This window comes from Pelodiscus sinensis, chromosome 1 (assembly GCF_049634645.1).
Source record: "Pelodiscus sinensis isolate JC-2024 chromosome 1, ASM4963464v1, whole genome shotgun sequence".
NCBI lineage: Eukaryota > Metazoa > Chordata > Testudines > Trionychidae > Pelodiscus > Pelodiscus sinensis.
Genome location: NC_134711.1, coordinates 299,361,632 through 299,381,111, shown reverse-complemented (window position 1 = coordinate 299,381,111; position 19,480 = coordinate 299,361,632). Strand labels below are relative to the sequence as shown.

The window sequence follows — 19,480 nt, the reverse complement described above, 5'->3', positions numbered from 1 at the left end:
ATTTCATAGTTTGTCTATAAGAATTGCAAATGGTGGGAGGTTGGAAAATATGAAAGGTACATAAAGAATATCTACCTGTTTCCCAATTTTATGAAATTGGGAATGCAATTATGTGACTAATTATAGAAAATAGCACATTTTTCTAAGCAGAGCAAACATAATTGCTTACAGAGCAGTGATCATTGGGATCTACTATACTGGGCTACATCTAGACTACAATGTTTTATTGGAAAAAGGTGCACAAATTGCGCTCTGCAATTTGCATGCCTTTTTCCGATAGCTTTGTGGGAAGAGACTTTTCTGAAATTGGGCCCATCTACATGGGGGCAAATTTTGGAAAAACCTCCTCTTTCAGGAGAGCCCTTCTTCCTTGTGGAAGGAGGAAGACAGGACTTCCGAAAGAGTGTGTCTGCTCTTCCACACACACAAAAAAAAGTGGAAGAGCAGATGCATTCCCTGGATGCGAAAAAACCCGTAGTCTAGGCGTAGCTCTGGTAGTACTTTAAAGATTAGTAGAAGCAGACTTGTGCTTGATCTTTTGAATGACAAGATTTGTGTTCTGTTCTCTGTGATCCTTAACAAGGATTTTTTTCTCTTTCATCCTTGAGAGGCTCCACATCACCATAACCTGCCTGAGCAAGAAAGAGGGATGGAGTGGATATTATTTATTCTGGCACACATGAGTTCAGCTCCTTGTTCAGTCACTGGAGTTTCAATGGAACAACATAAATTGTTCCTTGTTCCCTAGTCTCTTATAAGACATGGTGATGGAACATTAACTAAAGAATCAAATTGACCTCACTCCACCTGTCAAACTGGGTTGTTTTAATATATGGAATCAGTGTCCCATAATTAAGATTATCTGGATTTAACCACTATTTTCATCTCATCCCTTCTCCACCAATTTGTTAAATAAAAACTCCTTTTGACCATTGAGTTTTAGGTCAACCATAAACATTTTTGAAAGTTTAGAGCTAATTATCTCAGCTAATTCTGAATTACAGGTTAGTGGAAAAGTATAGGATTTTTGACCATTTATGTGTCAATGATTATTGCATTTTTTATTATGGTTCAACACGTCTGCAGTGATATTTTTGATGATATGACAATTAATTTAAATTAGCATAGATTCTATTGTGTTAACATTTTAAACCCAGATGCCTAAAATTAGGCTTTTAAATCCATACTTAGGGACAAATATAAGAGTGGACATATTTTCAAAAGCACTGGTCACATTTACCTGCCGTTGACTTCACTAGGATTCAGAAACTGGTGCTGAAGACAGTTTATCCTTGTCTACTACACTTGCAGTTAAACTGAGTTCAGCACTTGTAACTGCATTATCAGCAATGGGTAAACTTGCTAAAGTAGACAAGGCTTCTGAGCTTCTTTCATTAGGAAGCAAAATTCCAAACTTGTGTCCTTAAAATTTGCAACTGTATACAATTTCCCCCTTTCTCAGCAGTTTTGCAAAAGAGAGTAATTTAGCAATCTTAACAAAATGTTTCCCTTTTGAAATGCTACAGTTCACAGGTTATGTAGAGGTTTGGTACTGTACAACAACAGATTAAATAGAAAAGTGCTTGGGGGCCCGAAAAATATCTGCTCTTTGAGCTGTTAGGTTTTATGATAATCCGCAGTTTGTTTTGTGTGGTGTGTTATGTTGATCTGTTCGCCTTGCTTTTTGAGGACTAGAATAAAGTTGAGAGAGCTGCACAAAAAGCCCAATAATTAACTTCTAATGTTTCCCTCTTCTCAAAAATCTCTTCCTCAACCATCCATGCAGCCGTTGATATATTTTACTATTTTATACTTCTGCCCATTTATGGAGTTTCAGACCAACATCTATGTAAAATCAATGGTAATAGTGAAGTTTCTTCTCGATTTCATGGAGTCTTTAGCTCATCTCTCTTTTCGTTCTTCTTGGGAAACAATGAGCAGTCCTGTGGCACCTTAGAGACTAACAAAATATATAGAATCATGCGTTTTTGTGGGTAAAACCCACTTCATCAGATGAGCTGGAGTGGAAATAACAGAATCAAGATATTTAAAACAGAGGGGAAAAAAAGAAGGGGAAAAAAGTACCTGTCAATGGTAGGACAAGTGCTAATGAAGCTAATTAAGTGGGCTGGAAGGGCATGTCTACACTAAGAAATTATTTCAAAATAACAATTCCCAAAATAACTATTTTGAAATGAGATTAATCCCCAAGGAAAGCAGGAATTATTATTTTGAAATAACCAGCCCATTATTTTGAAATAACAGGATTGGTAGTGTGGACGCACTGCTTGTTATTTCAAAATTTCAAAACCCTAATGTAGACCAAGGTGAAGTGTCCCATACTTAGCTTTTGATGTAAAAATGCAGTTGCTAGAAGCAAGAGAGACTGGCTTTATAATAGGACATTCCAGGGTATTTTTTATTCTTCAAGGAGTTTAACTTTTTGTGGCAGGTTGCTTGTTTGGTTTGTTATAGTTTAAAAATATTTGTGCAGAGGTAGGAGTGGATGGGGACTTACTGTTGAGAGAATCCTTCTTGGTGTGGTAATAAACGGGCTCTAATGAGGAGAGGTTTTGCAGCATTTCCTAATGATAGATCCCCTGGATGCAAATGTTTTGTCCCCTGCTCTCCTGTGCATTCTCCTGGGCTTTATGACCAAGACCTTAAACTGGTATTTGAAATTGATTGGGAGCCAGTGGAGAGACTTGAGTATGATCCTGGGAGACAAGACCATGGAGGAAACAGGTGGCTCCATTCTGTATCAGCTGGAAACTATACATTGTCTTTATATTCACTATCAGATACAGTGAATCACAGTAATCTAGCCTGGTGACAAATGCATGGATCATTGTGTGGTCCTCATCCAGGAGGAATGGACAAAGTTTCTTGGAGAGCAAGAGTTGGAAAAAGGCATTTTGAAACATTGATGCTAAATGGTCATCCAATCTCAGCAAAGAGCCATACCGGACTCTCACTGTTTTGACTAATGGCTGTACATCTCCAATGGAAGATACAGATAGTACCTCAGCTGGTTTTTCGAAGTGTTTCCCCTAGCAACCAACATCAGTTCAGTTCTTGCCTGGGTTCAGCTTAAGCCAGCTGGTCTTTATCTGAGGAGATATTCTGATATCTCAGTTGTGTGCATAAACTGAGAAGGGGCTAGATAGTCAAGTGTTGTCTTAGTATTGTTGACGGCTGTACCCATGCCAACTCACTACCTCACTGTATGGTCTCAGGAGAACAGTGAAGAGAAGCAGATACAATCCGGCTATGTCTATACACTGCAAGGTTTTTGTGCAAAAACAATTGTTTTTGTGCAAAACCTATGGAGCATCCATACCTCAAATGCGCTTTTGTGCAAGTAAATCAACAGAAAAATGGCAGAAGAGAGGGCTTTTTCTGGCGTAGGTAAACCTCCTTTTACGAGGCATAACTCCTTTTTGCGCTACAGCTATTGCACAAAAAAGCAAGTGTGGACACTCCAGAGGGATTTCTTGCGCAAGAAACCCCTATGGGAAAAAAGCATTCTGTGAATGGCCATCAGAGCTTTCTTGTGCAAGAGCGTCCATGTAGTGTGGATGCTCTCTTGTGCAATAGCACTTCGCTTTTGCGATGTGCTTTGAGATGTGGACGTGCTCTTATACAATAAGTTTTTGTGCAAAAACTCTTATGCAAAAGGCTTCTTGTACAAGAAGCATGTAGTGTAGACACAGCCTCCCTGTAGGATGTTACAGGTGAGGAACTTAAGAAAGGAGCTGTTACCTATCACCACTGTTGAATTCTGCTAGAGAGGAACCACTGGGGTCACTCTTGTCCCATCTAGTCCCATGTCAACAATATGAACATGGAGATCATTCTATGCTCATAATTCTTCTTTTAAGGTCAGTAGTCCGAACCCTATGCTTTGCCCTGGTCTATACTTTGATTGTAAGGCAGCCAAGATGTTGGTTGATGTCACATTTGTTGGAGCTTGATCACTACTAGTACACTTCACTATTCTTTCTTCTTCAACTTTCTACTGTCTTAGAGTTCCTGTTCTGTTCTCTTTTAGAAAAGTGTGGGGGTGGGGAGGAAATCATTTTACATATATTTAGATTCTCCCTCTAAAAGAAATTACTTGTGTCTACCCTTACTTAGACCACATTTCTAATATGAAAATGGTAAATCTACAATGATCAGAGTTGCTTCTTTTATTTGGCTCAAACTCACTCCCTCTTTTTACACTTTCTGGCTGCTTGGGGCTATGGTGCTTTTAACCTCTGTTGTCAGGAAGTTTTCTGGACTGTCACTTTGCTGACAGAGCTTCATTTCTACTTATCCACTTGCTCTTTTTACCCCTTAGACTGACAATATGCACTCATCTAGTTCTGTATCGCTCGTCTGTAGTATATCTCTGGATTGTCCTGGTTTTTAGACCTTAAATTATACTGTACTAAATGGAAAGCTTCCGTTTTCAGTATACTATGCACAAATTCCTCTCTCTTTAAACAAGCACATTAATCTGAAACTAAAATAAAAATGAAACTTGTTCAAGGGTATTTGAAATGATCATCTAATTAGCTTTCTGCTTGACTTTATTCAGAAGATCAGAGACATATGGCTCTTTTGGAAACTTATATTTGCGGTATAAGTTCTCCAACTGTGAATTTTTAAAAGCAACTGAAAAAATGTTAAAAACATTAAGATTGAAAGTACACAGTGATTAAGATTTATGCCTTATGGAAACTTGTTTGATGTTAATTATGAAAAGAATTTGTCAGTTTTGATAATCAGGAACTTTAATCCTAAAGTCTGCACTCTTTTGAAATAACAGTAAGCAGGATTCTTTCCATATAATATCCCTGGGGATTAGAGATTGACAGGTTAAATTATTATTAAGTTAGCTCTTCAAATTTTTGTTTAAAATCTACTGATTTTAAAAACTAACATGAAAAAGTTTCATATGGTAACTCATGAAAAAATTTTTGATATATTGTCTCAAAGTGTTTGATCTGAAATCTATTCTCATATAAAATATCCTGAGTGCCCAAATGTAACTGGGAAAACAGGAATATCAGCTATTGAGGGTTTGTTGCTCTCTGTATTGTTGCTGCCCCTTTCGTGGTTGGTAAGTCTCAGGCCTGTTCCTTAGAAAACTGGACACCCACAACTCCCATTGGATAGCCAGACTTGTATGTGCCAGTGGCCATTTCTTCTCAGGAGCAGAACTGTGAAATAAATTCCGCCATTATTGAAAAGGGGTCTCTGGTCGTGAAATAGGCACAGTATTGCCAACCCCCCAAAAGCTCAGAAAGCCTGAGTCAAACCTCCCAAATGAGATTTTGAAGAAAATTATATTCTGGTTTTTGCCTCCCCAGTGTGTCGCCATTGCCTGCTCTCTACTAAGTACATTGCTTTTTGCTCTTGCTACAGGAGTTCTCACTTCCCCATCTGGCTGTCTCCTGCCCAGCAATTCATTTTGCTCCCACACCTCCAAATCAATCCTGTCCTCCCCCGCATCTGTTGTGCTGTTGGCAGCCCAGGTTTTCCCATTACTGTCTTTTTTTGAGGTAGGCATCCCAGGACATTAACGGTGAATTAACTCCCACTTTTTGCCTACATGCCACCAATTTAAATAATCGCCGCTTCATTTAAATTTACATGGCTGCTGCGCTGAGCCGACAAACAGCTGATCAGCTGTTTGTCGGCTCAGCGCGATAGTCTGGATGCGCAGGTGTCGACATCAAAGGTATGTCTCCTGGGTGGTCGACAAATACCTTTGATGTCGCCACCCGCGCGTCCAGACTATGTTCCTGACATGTGAGTGAGACGCACCAGCCAGCTATCTATCTGAGAGCGAATTCTTTGCACCACCTCAGAGCACTAATCCGCCCCATCTGGTGCCCTATCTCCAGCTATAGCTCATCTCTGATACTTTGGAGAAAGGTGGGAAAAAATCCCAGAATACATCTGGCCAATTGTCGTGGGGACCATGTGGTAGCGACCAGTACCTCTAACCTGCTGCGTGGCCTGACAGCTCCTATTAACCAAAGCATTTGCTGAGATTGTGGAAATGCTACAAAAATCAGCTATCCCAACAGCCACTGTTGCTTGCAGAATATTTGTTGCTTTTTTAAAGAAAATGCAAAAGAAAATTCAACAACTTCTGAATGTGGCTGAATTAAGGGAATTAACAGAGCAGTGCCAATTTGGAGTGAATTTAAATGATTGGTGTGTTTCATGCAGAGTGAAACAATCCAAAACCAGCTATTGACAAGATTAATTTCACTCTAGAGTGTGCACTAAAATTTTCTGTCTCAAGGGAGAAGAACTAGTAAACATGTCAGGGAGAAGCATTATTATGTGATCTGTGCAATAAATACACATGGCATCATGCATAAAATGTAACATGGGCAACACTACAACACTGTATGCTTTCATTGTGAGAAACAGTCTCCCATTGCAAATGGAGGGCAAATCTTGTAAAAACTGTGTGGGGAAGTATAGAAAATACAACAGCCACCCTATAAGAGCAAATCCAGAAGATTTCAGAGTCAGCAGCTTGCAAATAAATGACAACAGGAATTTGATCTCTGCACCTGTTTAAATGAAAGACAATGAACAAAGGCCAGAGCTACATTACAAAGTTCTATCAGCAAAGCTGTGTCTGCCCGGAGTGTGAGGAAAAACAATACCCCCTAGGCCAGCATCACTTTGCCAACCAAGCCCCTGCTGTGGATGGATTTATGCTGACAGAAGATTGCTTCTCTCAGCAGAGCACACCCTTGATAAAGAAGGTTTGCATAAATCACAAAACAAAGTTATCCTTAAGGCATTCAGACTACAAAATGTGTCACAAGTATGAGCCTTTCTGGAAATGGTCAGTGGTTACCATAGGTTCTCATCTAATATGGTGACTGTGTTATATCTTCTGAGTGAGCTTTTACAGAAGTGGTATAGGTCCACGCAGTTTTTGAATGACCCCAAGAAGACTACAGCATAGGTTTTGAATGACCCCAAGAAGATTACAGCATCTGAAAGAATCTTAACACACAATAATGCAATTTTGCCTACAAAGGTGTGTTGTATGTATTGAAGATCATACTGAAATGCCTGTTTAACCAAGTGAAATTTTGTGATGGCCAGGTTTTATATTTTATTTATTTAAAGTCTGTTTTCCCTCAATTCTTTTGTTTTTAGTTTACCATTATTTTCTGCAGCTTTCCATATGGGGTTATAATTTCAAATCCCACTCTCCCATTTCTCAACGTTCTCAAGTAAATTGTTTCTTTGCCTATCCCCTGTATTTTTCTTTTTTCTCAAATCTTTCCCCCCTATCCTTGTTGTTTAATAGTAGCTATGTACTCTGCATTCAATCTTGAATATAATATCATGCCTGGAACTTCCCCTACAGGTCTGGAGGAATTAGGAGAATGGATTTTTAATGGCAACATGTTCACAAGCGATCCCCATTGTTCTGTGATTAAATACAGAGGCAGACTTTCTTGAAAACAGATATTTGCGAGGGAAATCAAGGCTGCTGAAGCTAACAAAACTCCTTAGCAATTTTTTAGGCTTTTCAGAACTTTTCTCTTCCCTATAGGAACTGCCAGTAATCATAGATTGATGGGTTGTCTTATTCTGCCCACCAGCATGTCTGATTTGCTTTGTACACTTTGTTCACAGCATATTGCAATTGTATCCTGCCATGATTTCAAGAGCTATAACATAATATGAGTTTCCACACCCACAAATTCAGAAGTATTTTCTACTTTGCTTTATAAAGTAATATGAGACTTTTACCTACATCAAGACTTTTTAGTGTGTCCAGTCCAATCTTCAAATCTTTCATTCCTAGTCCTTATCCTGGATCTATACACCATTTCTTTGGTGTCTGACATCACTGGTTTAAAGAAGGCTATCTTTAAAGTTAAGAGGTTTTCTGTAGAAATTGTTAAAATCTTCCAGAGCTGTAACAAGTGATGTAAGCTATTTGCGTGTGAGAGTGTTACTAACAAGTTGGTTTAGAAAGAACTCAGACACATTTATCTTTTTCTTCATTTTCCTCTCGATATTTGCTTCATTATAATGACTCCTAAGTAGCATATTGAAGCTAGGGTTAGACATGCAACTTAGGAAAAGCTATTCATCTCAGTTCCCAAGGCCAGTGACATAATTTATTCCTATAGAAGTTATCTGTATAAGGATAATCAGATGCAATAGGGGGCCTACATTTAATGCAAAACTATAAATCATACAATCAAATATATCTGTCACAGTCACCTAAATTATTTATTGTGCCGACTCAAACAAAAAATGTTTGGATTCCTTATCACAGAAACCTCAATAAACAGTCTATTTATTGATCAACATATGGCTGCTTATCTCTATTTTATGCATTGAGTCTGCAAAAAACTTACAGCTTTGAGTATATTTTAAATCAGAATGGAGCTTTAAGATTTATGCAGCAGCATTGCCACATTACTCTGAGTTGATAAACCTGACAGCTATATTTACATTGCATAGCTTCCTTATTTTAGATTATTAAACCAAGGATCATGTGGCATACATTTGGCAGTATGTAGTCGCGCGGCATGGGGTCTGACCTAGCCGGCATTTAAAAATGGCGCCGGCCGGCTTTATGCAAATGAAGCCCGGGAAATTCAAATCCCGGGCTTCATTTGCAACTCCGTATGACTACATTACCCCCCCCTAGTTCGAACTAGGGGGGTAGTGTAGACATACCGTAGGTGTAAAAGTTTCTTCATCTTCACTGAAAAAGGCACAACAAGATCCAATGGCTGGATACTGAAATGAGACTAATTCAAAGTGGAAATTAACAGTGAAGCTAATTAACTGCTGAAGCAACTTACTAGAGTGATATGGTAGATTCTCCAAGCCTTGGAAGTGTTTAAATCAAGAATGGATGCCTTTGTAAAGAGATGCTCCAAGTGAGACAGAAGTGATGGCCTTGGTGTCACTGGCTGAGATTCTCTGACCTATGATATGCAGGATGTTACACTAGATGATTACAATGATCTCTCTCAGAATCTACAGGTAGATTGGGGCAAAGGGTAGGGAGCAGGGAAGGCTGAATATGGGGCAGGAGTTCCGGGTGGTCAGGGGCTGGGCCATGCCTGACTGTTTTGGGAAGCACAGCCTCCCCCAGCCTTTTCCATCCAGCACTCTATACAATTTCTGAACTTGATGTGACCCTCAGGCCAAAAAGTTTCTTCATCATCATCATCAATAACCATGGCTCAACGCCCGGTGGTGTCCGATGCCTCCCTCACTATTTCCTTCCATCTTTCCCTGTCCAGTGCGGAGTGGCTTAGTTTCTGTAGACTAGTTCTGCACCAATCTACTGTATCATCTAGCCATTCTCTGTGGGGTCTGCCTCTCCTATTCGGACCATCCATTATGCTGAATACCAATGTCTTAACTTTTCGCTCATTGTTCATTCTGCAGATATGCCCGAAAAGCTGTAACTTCTGTTGTATACCCTTCTGTAGTAGGTTCTCATTCAGCTGTATCTTCCTATATAATTCCTCGTTGCTGACCTTCTACATCCATCCTATTCTCAAGATCTTTCTATAACTCCTCTTGAATGCTAATATCCTTCTCTTTGAATCTTTCATTATCATCCATGTTGCACATCCATACACCATGCTGCTAAATACACACATTTTCAAGACTCTCAGCTTCATTCCTAAGCTAATTGCTTTACTTTTCCAGATCTTATCCATTGCCTTCAAACTCACTCTTGCTTTTGCATTCTAGTCGCTATTTCCTTCTTACAGTCTAGATCATACATCATGTTGCTCCCCAAATACATGAATTTCTCTACGTTCTCTAGTTCGATCCCATCTATACTGATCTTCCTTCCTATTTCCTTATCTCCAAATACCATTGTCTTCGTTTTATCGATATTCATAATCAATCCATACCGCTTCCCTTCCTCATTTAGCACCTGCACTGTTCTCACTAGCTTCTCTTCATCTTCCTCAATGATAACTATATCATCCGTGAACCTCAAGTTGTTAATTCTCATCTTGTGCACCGATATCCCTTCTACTTCTTCCTTGATCTTGTCCATCGCTCTCTCTAGGTGCGTGATGAAGATACTCTGTGATATTGGATCTCCTTGTCTTGTACCTCTACTCGTTCTAAACCAACTTCCCAAATCTCCGCACGTTCTCACTGCTGCCTCTGCATTACCCCTAAATACATGTTCTGTGAAGTGTTTCTATTTTTTTCATATGTACCTTCCATCCCTTTCATTGAGTGGCCACTTGTGTTCAAATCATGGAGCAGTGTAAAGAGGAAATACTAAATAATGTTTACATTTTCCATCACCATCTTGCATACCTCAGTCAACTCCTTCTAACATTTTCTAAGACAAGTATTTAAAAGCTAGCAATAAGCTACAGCACTAATTGAATTGTACACTTAAAAATGCGCAAGATTTAATTGGGCACCTGACAGCAGCATTATTTATTTCTTTATTTGTACTGCAGGAGCACCTAGATTGTTCTCCAGGGGTCTGAGAATGCATAAGTTGGGAAGGGACAAGGAGTTGGTGGGCCAAGGCTAGAGAGGTCTATAGTCATGTGTTATTGAGTCAGGGTATGTAATGGAAATATGGGAGCTATTAAATCTGAGCCGTTACTTTCCCAGTAGGGATCTTGGTTCAGGAGGTTCCTGAGAGCTGCTGCCAGCTTCAGAAGTACTCTCAGTGTAGCTCCACTGGAGTTGTGTTGCAGGATGTGCCAGAGACCCAGAGGTATAAGACCTCTGTGTGAATGTACCTGGCCTTCTTTTGGTTCTGGGGATTCACTAGTTATTGGAGATTTCATGGCACTCAGTGGAGCCTCCTGCTGCTTGTTGTCTGAGGGGAGCTGACAGAATAACTGGGAAGAATCTCAGTGAGACAATCTCAGTGATTTCCTCCTATTAGCTTTCCATCAGGAGTATGGAGAGGAGAGTAACATTCCCTTATGAGGCCATTCTTAGTAATTTGTAGAGCAAATGACCAAATTTTTTTTTAAACTAACTTAAATTATTGCAAAATATGTGACACCAAATGCACCAACTCCATGGATGATCATGGGCTGGAGTACCCACAAGGAAAAATTAGTGCAGAAGCGGGCATTGGGAGAAGGGTGGACTGGGGGATGGGAGGACAGAGCAGGAATAGGAAGAAGTGGAACAGGGGCATGGCTTGGGGGTAGGGTAACTTCTTTATTGGCACAATCATATTTTGTATGGGTATGTCTATGCTACGGTGTTATTTCAAAATAGCTTATTTTCAAAATAACACGTCTACACACAAAATGCATTTTGAAATAGCATTTTGTTATTTTGAAATAGCGTGTCCACACTGAGTGGACTCTGAATCGCATTTAAGGCTGGCCGGAACCAGTTCTGGCAGGGCACCAGGTCAGGACTTACTGTGTGGGGCTGCTGCCTGAGGCTATCTGAGGACTGTGCTTAAAGGGACCTCCCCAGATAGCCAGTTCTCTGGTTTCTCTGCTTGCTTGTCTACCTCGATGAGGGACAGCAAAGCATTTTGTCTCTGCGTGCTCTGGTTGCCCTCACTTGGGACACCACAGCACTCTGCAACATGGAGCCAGAGCTGCTCCTGGGCACTCTGGTGCTTCTCGTGCACGCATTGCTGCGAGCCTGGCTGCACGTTCTGCAGGCTGCCATCTGGGACGTCCATTGGGGGGCTGTCAGTATCCAGGAAGCCCTGCGGGGGAGCTTCCACCCTAAGGAGCACTAAGAGCCTCCCTGGTGTACCCCACTGGGGGCTTATGCCTCATTCCTCCCTCATGTCTTTCCACTTACTCCTCCCTAACCCCTCTTCCTGATGTCAAATAAAATACATGTATTTTCATGAACACAAACTCTCTTTATTTAACAAAACTGGTGGGGAGGGAATGAAACTCTGGTGAGACTGGGGAAAGGAGGTGGGAGAGAGAAGAGAGGATGGGAGAGGGTAGGGGGACACCTGGGAGGAGGGAGCTGGAAGGGGGAAGCAAGGGGAAGAAGGGGGAGGGGAGGCTCAGGGTTGGGGGTCTCGCCGGACCAACTTGATTGTCATGCAAACCTGCTCCTGGGTTCACATGTGGCCTTTCGTGGCCAGGCTGGCAGCTATCCTGCCATAGAAGGCAGCATTCCTCCATCTAGTGCAGAAATCAGGGGCATCCCTCCCCCAAACTTGAATAAGGTCCATGATCTCCACCCTGGACCAGGAAGGCGCCCGCCTTCTCCGGGCCCTGGCAGGCTCCTGGGAGCTGGTGGACTGATCCTGGGGAGCGGTGGAGGGCTGGCTGCCAGTGGCTTGCTGGCTCATGTTTTGGGGCCACTGGGTATGGGGCAGTGACTGCTGGCTCTGGGCTGGCAGGCTTGGAGCTGCCACAGGCACAGTGGCCAGAGTCAACCCCATTAAAGGTTCCAGGGAGGAGGGAAGAGAGTGGAGTGTTCTTGGTTGAGGCTGTAGTGGCCACCAGGGCACCCTGAGAAGGCTGGAGGCCCCCTATTTCAAAATGTGTGTCTACACAGCACTTATTTCAAAATAGCTATTTTGAATTTGGTGCTATTCCTTGTAGAATGAGGTTTACCAAATTTGAAATAAGCGCTCCACTAATTTGAATTAATTTCGAAATAGCGATTTGGCTGTGTAGACACTAGGGGTGTGTCTAGACTACATGCCTCCTTCGACGGAGGCATGTAGATTAGCCAGATCGGAAGAGGGAAATGAAGCCGCGATTAAAATAATCGCGGCTTCATTTAAATTTAAATGGCTGCCCCGATCTGCCGATCAGCTGTTTGTCGGCAGATCGGGGGAGTCTGGACGCGATGCCCCGACAAAGAAGCCTTTCTTCATCGACACAGGTAAGCCTCGTGAAACCAGGTTTACCTGTGTCGATGAAGAAAGGCTTCTTTGTCGGGGCATCGCGTCCAGACTCCCCCGATCTGCCGACAAACAGCTGATCGGCAGATCGGGGCAGCCATTTAAATTTAAATGAAGCCGCGATTATTTTAATCGCGGCTTCATTTCCCTCTTCCGATCTGGCTAATCTACATGCCTCCGTCGAAGGAGGCATGTAGTCTAGACACACCCTAGGAAAGTTATTTCAAAATAAGGGCTGTTATTTCAAAATAACTTTGCTGTGTAGACATACCCTATAGTGTTTGAGGTATTTTGGAGGGGGAGGATGGAATTAGAAAAAGGGAAGGGATGGTGAGTAGAGGCTGAATTTGAGTTTTCTCATCTTGTTCTGAGCTCTGAGGTTTTTCTCACTGCTCTTTTTGCTTTAAAATCCCTTACCTTGGTCAGTGGACTGTCTACCAGAGAAGACTAGGATCACCAGTTAGCAACAACAAGAATCACTTGTTACAGGTTGAGGGTTTAGCCTCCACAGTAATGTGTAAATGTGTTCATGTGTAAATTCTGGTGCTTTAATTCTGAAAAAAAAATTTAATTGGAGAAAGTCCAAATTTTAAATGAAACCTTTAAATATCTACAATCAGTTCAATAACTTAATCTCTGGGAGTAAGGGCAGAACACAGCATTAATTTAAAATTCATATCTGAAAGTGCTACAAGGACAAGATGCATAATAATATGGTTCTGTGATATTGAAATGGAGCTCTGATATGATGTCCCATTTCATGAATAAATATAATTAGTTAATGTTTCTTCTAGAGCAGGAACTGATCCAGAATCTACAATCCAAACCCCACTGTGTGTGTGCCTGCACACATGCACAGATCTGGACTTGAACTCTGATCTGAAAGTTATGATTGGAGCCTTTTTATATAAGGAGATGAGCTGAACCATAAGTCTTAACTCCTCAAAGTGCAGAGGGTATTTGAAATATGGAACTAAACTTGCACCCAGATGTTATAGGTAGGCTCTGCCTCTCAAATGGGCTGATCCAGTACCAAGTGGGAATCTCTATATCTTAAGGCAGCGTTTCCCAAACTCAGTGTGGCTGCCAGGGTGTTCCGGGCTCCTGGACTGCCCATGCAGCACCGGGTTCCCCAAGCCCTCAGCCGGGCTGGGCGGATGCAGCCGTATGTTTCAGGCTCCCGGCAGAGGCATAGTGAGAGTTACCAGGTGAGCTCTTATTGCTGGCTGTGGAGGGGGGAGGGGAGGTTGGATATGGGCCACAGGCAAGCAGGGTCAGGGCAGAGGAGCTGCCCGGGGGAGATAGGGAGGGGAACCGGCTGGCAGGGGCTGGCTGGGGGGGGGGACACCAGCTGGCAGAAGCAGGGCTGGCCGGGGGAGCGGGAGCAGTGGGGCTGGCCAGGGAAGATCGTGGAGGGGGGGAACCAGCTGGCAGGGGCAGGGAGGCTGGCTGGGGGAGATCGTGGGGCTGGCTGGGGAACCGGCTGGTGGAAGCAGGGCTGGCGGGGGCAGCAGGGCTTGCCAGGAGTGATTGGGAAAGAATCGTCTGGCGGGGACAGTGGGGCTGGCCCAGGGTGAGGGTGGAAAGGGAGGGGGGAGAGAGGAGTCGGCCAGTGGGGAGTGGGACAGTTCAGGGCACACGCAGATCCTGAATAAAAATGTCAAAGCAGTGCCTTTTAAATATCCCCACTGCTGACAGTGAAGTTTAAAGACACTACAATGTGTCAGAATGGAGAGAACCTGGTGCATTCACCATCCGGAATGAGAATAAGGATAAAAAATTCCAAAGATGGTGTCAGCTTTCTGAAAATAAATGAGCCCCTTTTCAATACATGATGTGGTGGTGCAGGGTTTTATTGGATTACAGTACATTTTTCCAATCCATATTCCCTTAACTTGCTGGTAAGAATGTTGTGGGTAGCCGTATCAAAAACTTTGCTAAAGGTGGCCCTGGGGGCTTTGGGAGGACCAAAAACAACGTATTTGCATATTTGTCATTTGCTTAATGAATATGCAAATATGCAAATGAATGTTACGGGTCCTCCGAAAGCTCGTAAATGGATTTACTGGTCCCCCTGTCAAAAAGTTTGGGAACCCCTATCTTAAGGTATTGCCAGTGATTTCAAAACTGGATCTCAGTTTTGCAACGTTGGCTCATTTCTTGTTTTACAAATGTGCATATTATTACATCCTAAATATTATTCATCATTATTCATAATTAATTGTGAATTACTTGAGATGGAATGTGAGGCAGCAAATGTAGAAAACTGTCTTCGAGCCATTGCAGTTGACAGAGGATGCCTGAACCTTTTTACTTCTACAAAAAGTCAGGCAGGGCCTGCTTTGATGACTGTAGCATAGCTTATGTCTACAACACTATGAGCTAAGGGTGTGTGTTTCAGCTTGTGTACAGAGTTGTACCTGCTCAGATCTGAGCTAATATGCTGCTTGTACAGCAGCAGCAACACTGGCAGCTGGAGCAGAAGCATGACTTAGCCATTCCAACTACCAACCTGCCTGAAACTGGTGAGGATGAACATGGTATGGCTAAGCCATGCCTTCACGGCAGCTATCCAGGCTACTGACATTGCTATTTATATTCCTGCTAACTCTTGTTGCGCTAGCCCGAGTATGGGTCTGCAAGCATGAAAGCCCATCCCTAGCTCCTAGAGCAGACGCAATCTTAGTGTGTGTATCTCTGACATTTGCGGGAGGGAGGGAAGCCAAGTAACTGTCCCAGAATTTTGTTCCTGAGAACTTGTCTACATTAGAAAGCGTTGTCCTTTTAACTCTGCTGGGATAGTTAAGTGTCTCAACTGCTCAGTTATATTGGTATAAAAGTGCTTATATCAGTGTAGCTTTTTCCTGTATGGGACGCGAACCAAGCTATGCTGATAAAATCCACACTAGTGCTTATAGGAGTATAACACATACAAATCACAGACCTTTCCAACATAAGTATTATAATACACCTTTTCTGGGGGAGACCAGACCAAATATTTGTTATTAGCAATGGAGGGATGATAGGAGTTACTATAGAGAACTTTCTGGGTGTCTGGCTGGTGAGTCTTGCCCACATGCTCAGGGTTTAGCTGATCACCATATTTGGGGTCGGGAAGGAATTTTCCTCCAAGGTGGATTGGCAGAGGCCCTGGAGGTTTTTCGCCTTCCTCTGTAGCATGGGGTACAGATCACAGCTGGAGGAGTCTCTGCATCTTGGGGTCTTCAAGGTATTTGAAGGCTTCAATATCTGAGATATAGGTGAGAGGATTATTCTAGGAGGGGGTGGGTGAGATTCTGTGGCCTGCACTGTGCAGGGGGTCAGACTAGATTATCATAATGGTCCCTTCTGACCCTAAAGTCTATGAGTCTGAGTCTATTTACATAAAATGTTATGAGATATTAATCTGTCCATACAACTGTGATTATTGCTAGTGACATCATTTGAGTTAACAACGTGACGATGTTTCTAAGCTCCATAAGCTGATGTAACTCTTTTCTTTCCTTATAGGTTAAATGGACTAGCTGGCTCTCATTCTAAGGGAACCTATTGGATATAGCTTGCTTGAATTAAGTCTCTATTGTATGTCAAAATGATTTCTCAAAACCGGAAGTGGCTCTGAAAGTGATGGAAACAGCATAAAAATGTTAATCTAACAGCCTGAGAGAGAATTTTCTACTGATCTGTTTGTAATTTAAATCCGTAACTGAAGCATGCACAGTAGTTAAACTGGTTGAAGAGAAAACTTGCTCCTTAATACAACTGTCAAAAAAGCAGTCACTTGAAATTTCAAAATGAGTGCACCAGTGGTTCCAAGTGACCCATGTTACACCCAGCTACAGGACAACAGAAATGAAATAAAAAATAACAATGAAAGCATAGTAAGTGTGGGAGATACAAATGCCAACCAAATTGTGACAAAGGTCAGAAGCACTGAAGGGGAGGTGAAGAGATGTGATTTCACAGTTGATTCTGGAAGTTTGCATACTGGTGGATCAGAGAACATTACACAGTTGAATACAGAGCAGAAAAAACTTCTGGTCTTTAAACAATCTCAGATTGGTGATACCAATGTACAAGAATTTAGGTTGCCTTCTACTGGAAGCAAGGAATTAGATAAATGTTTCAGGACTGCTGAAGTTAAGGATACTTCAAAGAATATTCTTATTAGCCGAGGACAAAGTCTATCTAATTTGAAGAGTAGTGCAAATAATACCTGTTCAGGGGTTCTTTTAAAAGATGATGTTGAATTTACCCAGCATATATCCAAGGACCATGGAAAAATAATCAGGACCATGGAAGCTGAAGGAATAAAAAGGCTTTCTTTGGGACGATCAAGTAAATTTTCTACTAAAACAGAAGCATTTTCAAAAGAACGTGTGTCATGTAAACGTTCACTTTCTGCATCACTGGATTCCATTGATACATCACATCATTTGATTGGTGATACTGAGAAATCACAGCAAACATCAACGGATCATTTTCTAGGTATGGTTTTTCATCCACTTGACAATACCTCAGAGGACAATACGGTGTTTTATTCAAAATCATCTACCTCAGAAAACAAGAAAGTAAATATCCCAGAGATCCAGATGGACATGGAAGATGTACCAAATGCTAACAGTGAAAGCACACTGCAGCCGACTGACATAGATCTGAATTTACATGGTAAGCCCAATGAAATCTCTAGTAAGTCAGAAGCACAATTAGAACAAGGTGATAAAAGTAAAAAACTGGAGATAAAAAATCCACCACATGTACCATCTAAAAATATTTGTCAACAAAAAATTGAGAGAATTATGTTGGTAGAATTTCTAGGATGTCAAACAGAAGAAAGTTCATTAGTACCAGAAAAGAAAGGATGTGGAGCTAAAGTTTCCAAAATGCAAGCTCCCCAGTTTCAAGACTTTTGTAGTAAAGTAGGAGATCCACTCTTAAACCAAGTGGTAGCCTATGCTGAGGACAGACTTCTAAGTGGAAACACCACCTGCCCTGGGTTAGGAAGAAGTAATGATGATGAAAACAGGGCATCTAATCAAGGTAGTCAGGAATACATAACAGACGAAGAAATTGGATCTGTATTTCCTCTTACTGATGATAGCAAATCCAGTGGCAAACTAACACCTACAAGAAATAGAAACTTACTTGAAGCTGGTACAAGTTGCATTCAAACAGTTGGTGGGCATATATCTTTTCTACATAACGTAAGTCTCCCTTACAGCAAAACCATGAAAGCTAATGAGAATAAATTGATGCTAGTCAAAGGGAACACTGAAAACACCACAGTGTCTGCCTCAGATCTCTCAGATCAACACAGAGTGCGTAGTACAGAAACAATGTCAAACAATCAGCCGAACAACCAGGACAGTGATATGGAAATCGCAAGCTTTTCAGTCCAGAATAAAAAGACTGCTATTGCAAAGAAATATCTTTCAGATGAAACATCAGAGAGTTATAAAATTTCAGCAAGGGCTGATGCCTTTTTCTGTGTCCCAACTTCCTTGCGCCCAATGGCAACTGTGAATGTTAATAATCAGCCCACAATTTCAAACAGCAGCTTAAAGGATCTTTATGCACTTCATGTTGACAAGCTGTCACCGTCCTCAGTCCTACCTCCCATTGACAGTACACAATTGTTAAACATATCCCCTAAAGTGCCTAACAAGATGGCTGCCAACAGTGGAATCCCCAAACCAATCCTCGTCCATCCCAAGAGCTCCCTTACAGCCAAAGGTGATGTGGAGGGTGACTGCAGTGAAAAGCCTGAAGAAAACATTGAGATAAAGCCTGTTATGCCCAAACCCAAACATGTGAGACCTAAGATTATCACTTATATTCGAAGAAATCCTCAGTCTATAGACCATCTTGACCCTTCCTTTGCCTCAACCGAGCTGCCCTATGGCCCCTCTGTGTGCAGTATGCCCATGGCAAAAGAACAGCAGATATTGAGTGGGGGGGATATTAAACCATCCAACATCCTGTATGATAAATATAAATCTGATGTGCAGAAGCCGAGAATCTATAGTTCAGGACTTGTGGTATCAGGCATTAAACCCCCAGGACATCATTTTGGCCAAATGAGTGAAAAGTTTCTACAGGAGGTAAGGAGCTAATCACCTCTTTTGTACACTTATGGATGTTTGTTTGCTTGCTTGTTTCTTTGAGGAAAACAGCAGAGACTTGCTGTAAAACAAAAACAGGAGATCAATACTTGGAAACATACATAGTATCAGGAGCTTTTGTGGGCAAAACTCACTTCAGATAAGCTTGAGTCAGATGAGCTTAACTCTGTTGTCATACGTGGGCCTGAGCATGGCCTTTTGAAGAGACAGCTATAGAAAATGGTCACTATATTCTGGTAAACAGCAGAGCTCTTCCTCCTCCAGAGGAAGGTTTACTTGGCAGTCCAGCAAGCTCTCTGGACTGGTGGTATGCAGTAGGACTAGAAGAGTTTGCCTCTCTATGGAATGAGCAGAAAAGCAGGGACTTTAAAGCTGCTGTTAAACAATTTATAATATTTAGTAAAATGGTTATGTTTTGTTTCATTTTAAAGTAGGCAGGTAAATTAACCATTCTCTCAAAATA

The 19,480-nt window shown here is 41.8% G+C and overlaps 1 protein-coding gene across 2 annotated transcripts in view; it reads left to right on the top strand.

Moving 5' to 3' along the window:
- Positions 1–19,480, top strand: part of MTUS2 (microtubule associated scaffold protein 2) — a 458,817-nt gene that overhangs the window by 169,170 nt on the left and 270,167 nt on the right. For both annotated transcript variants that reach the window (XM_075919209.1, XM_075919208.1), the window contains exon 2: positions 16,406–18,996. In XM_075919209.1, coding sequence (XP_075775324.1) covers positions 16,690–18,996 — 2,307 coding nt within the window. In that variant the 5' untranslated portion in view covers positions 16,406–16,689. The remainder of the gene's footprint in view (positions 1–16,405; positions 18,997–19,480) is intronic.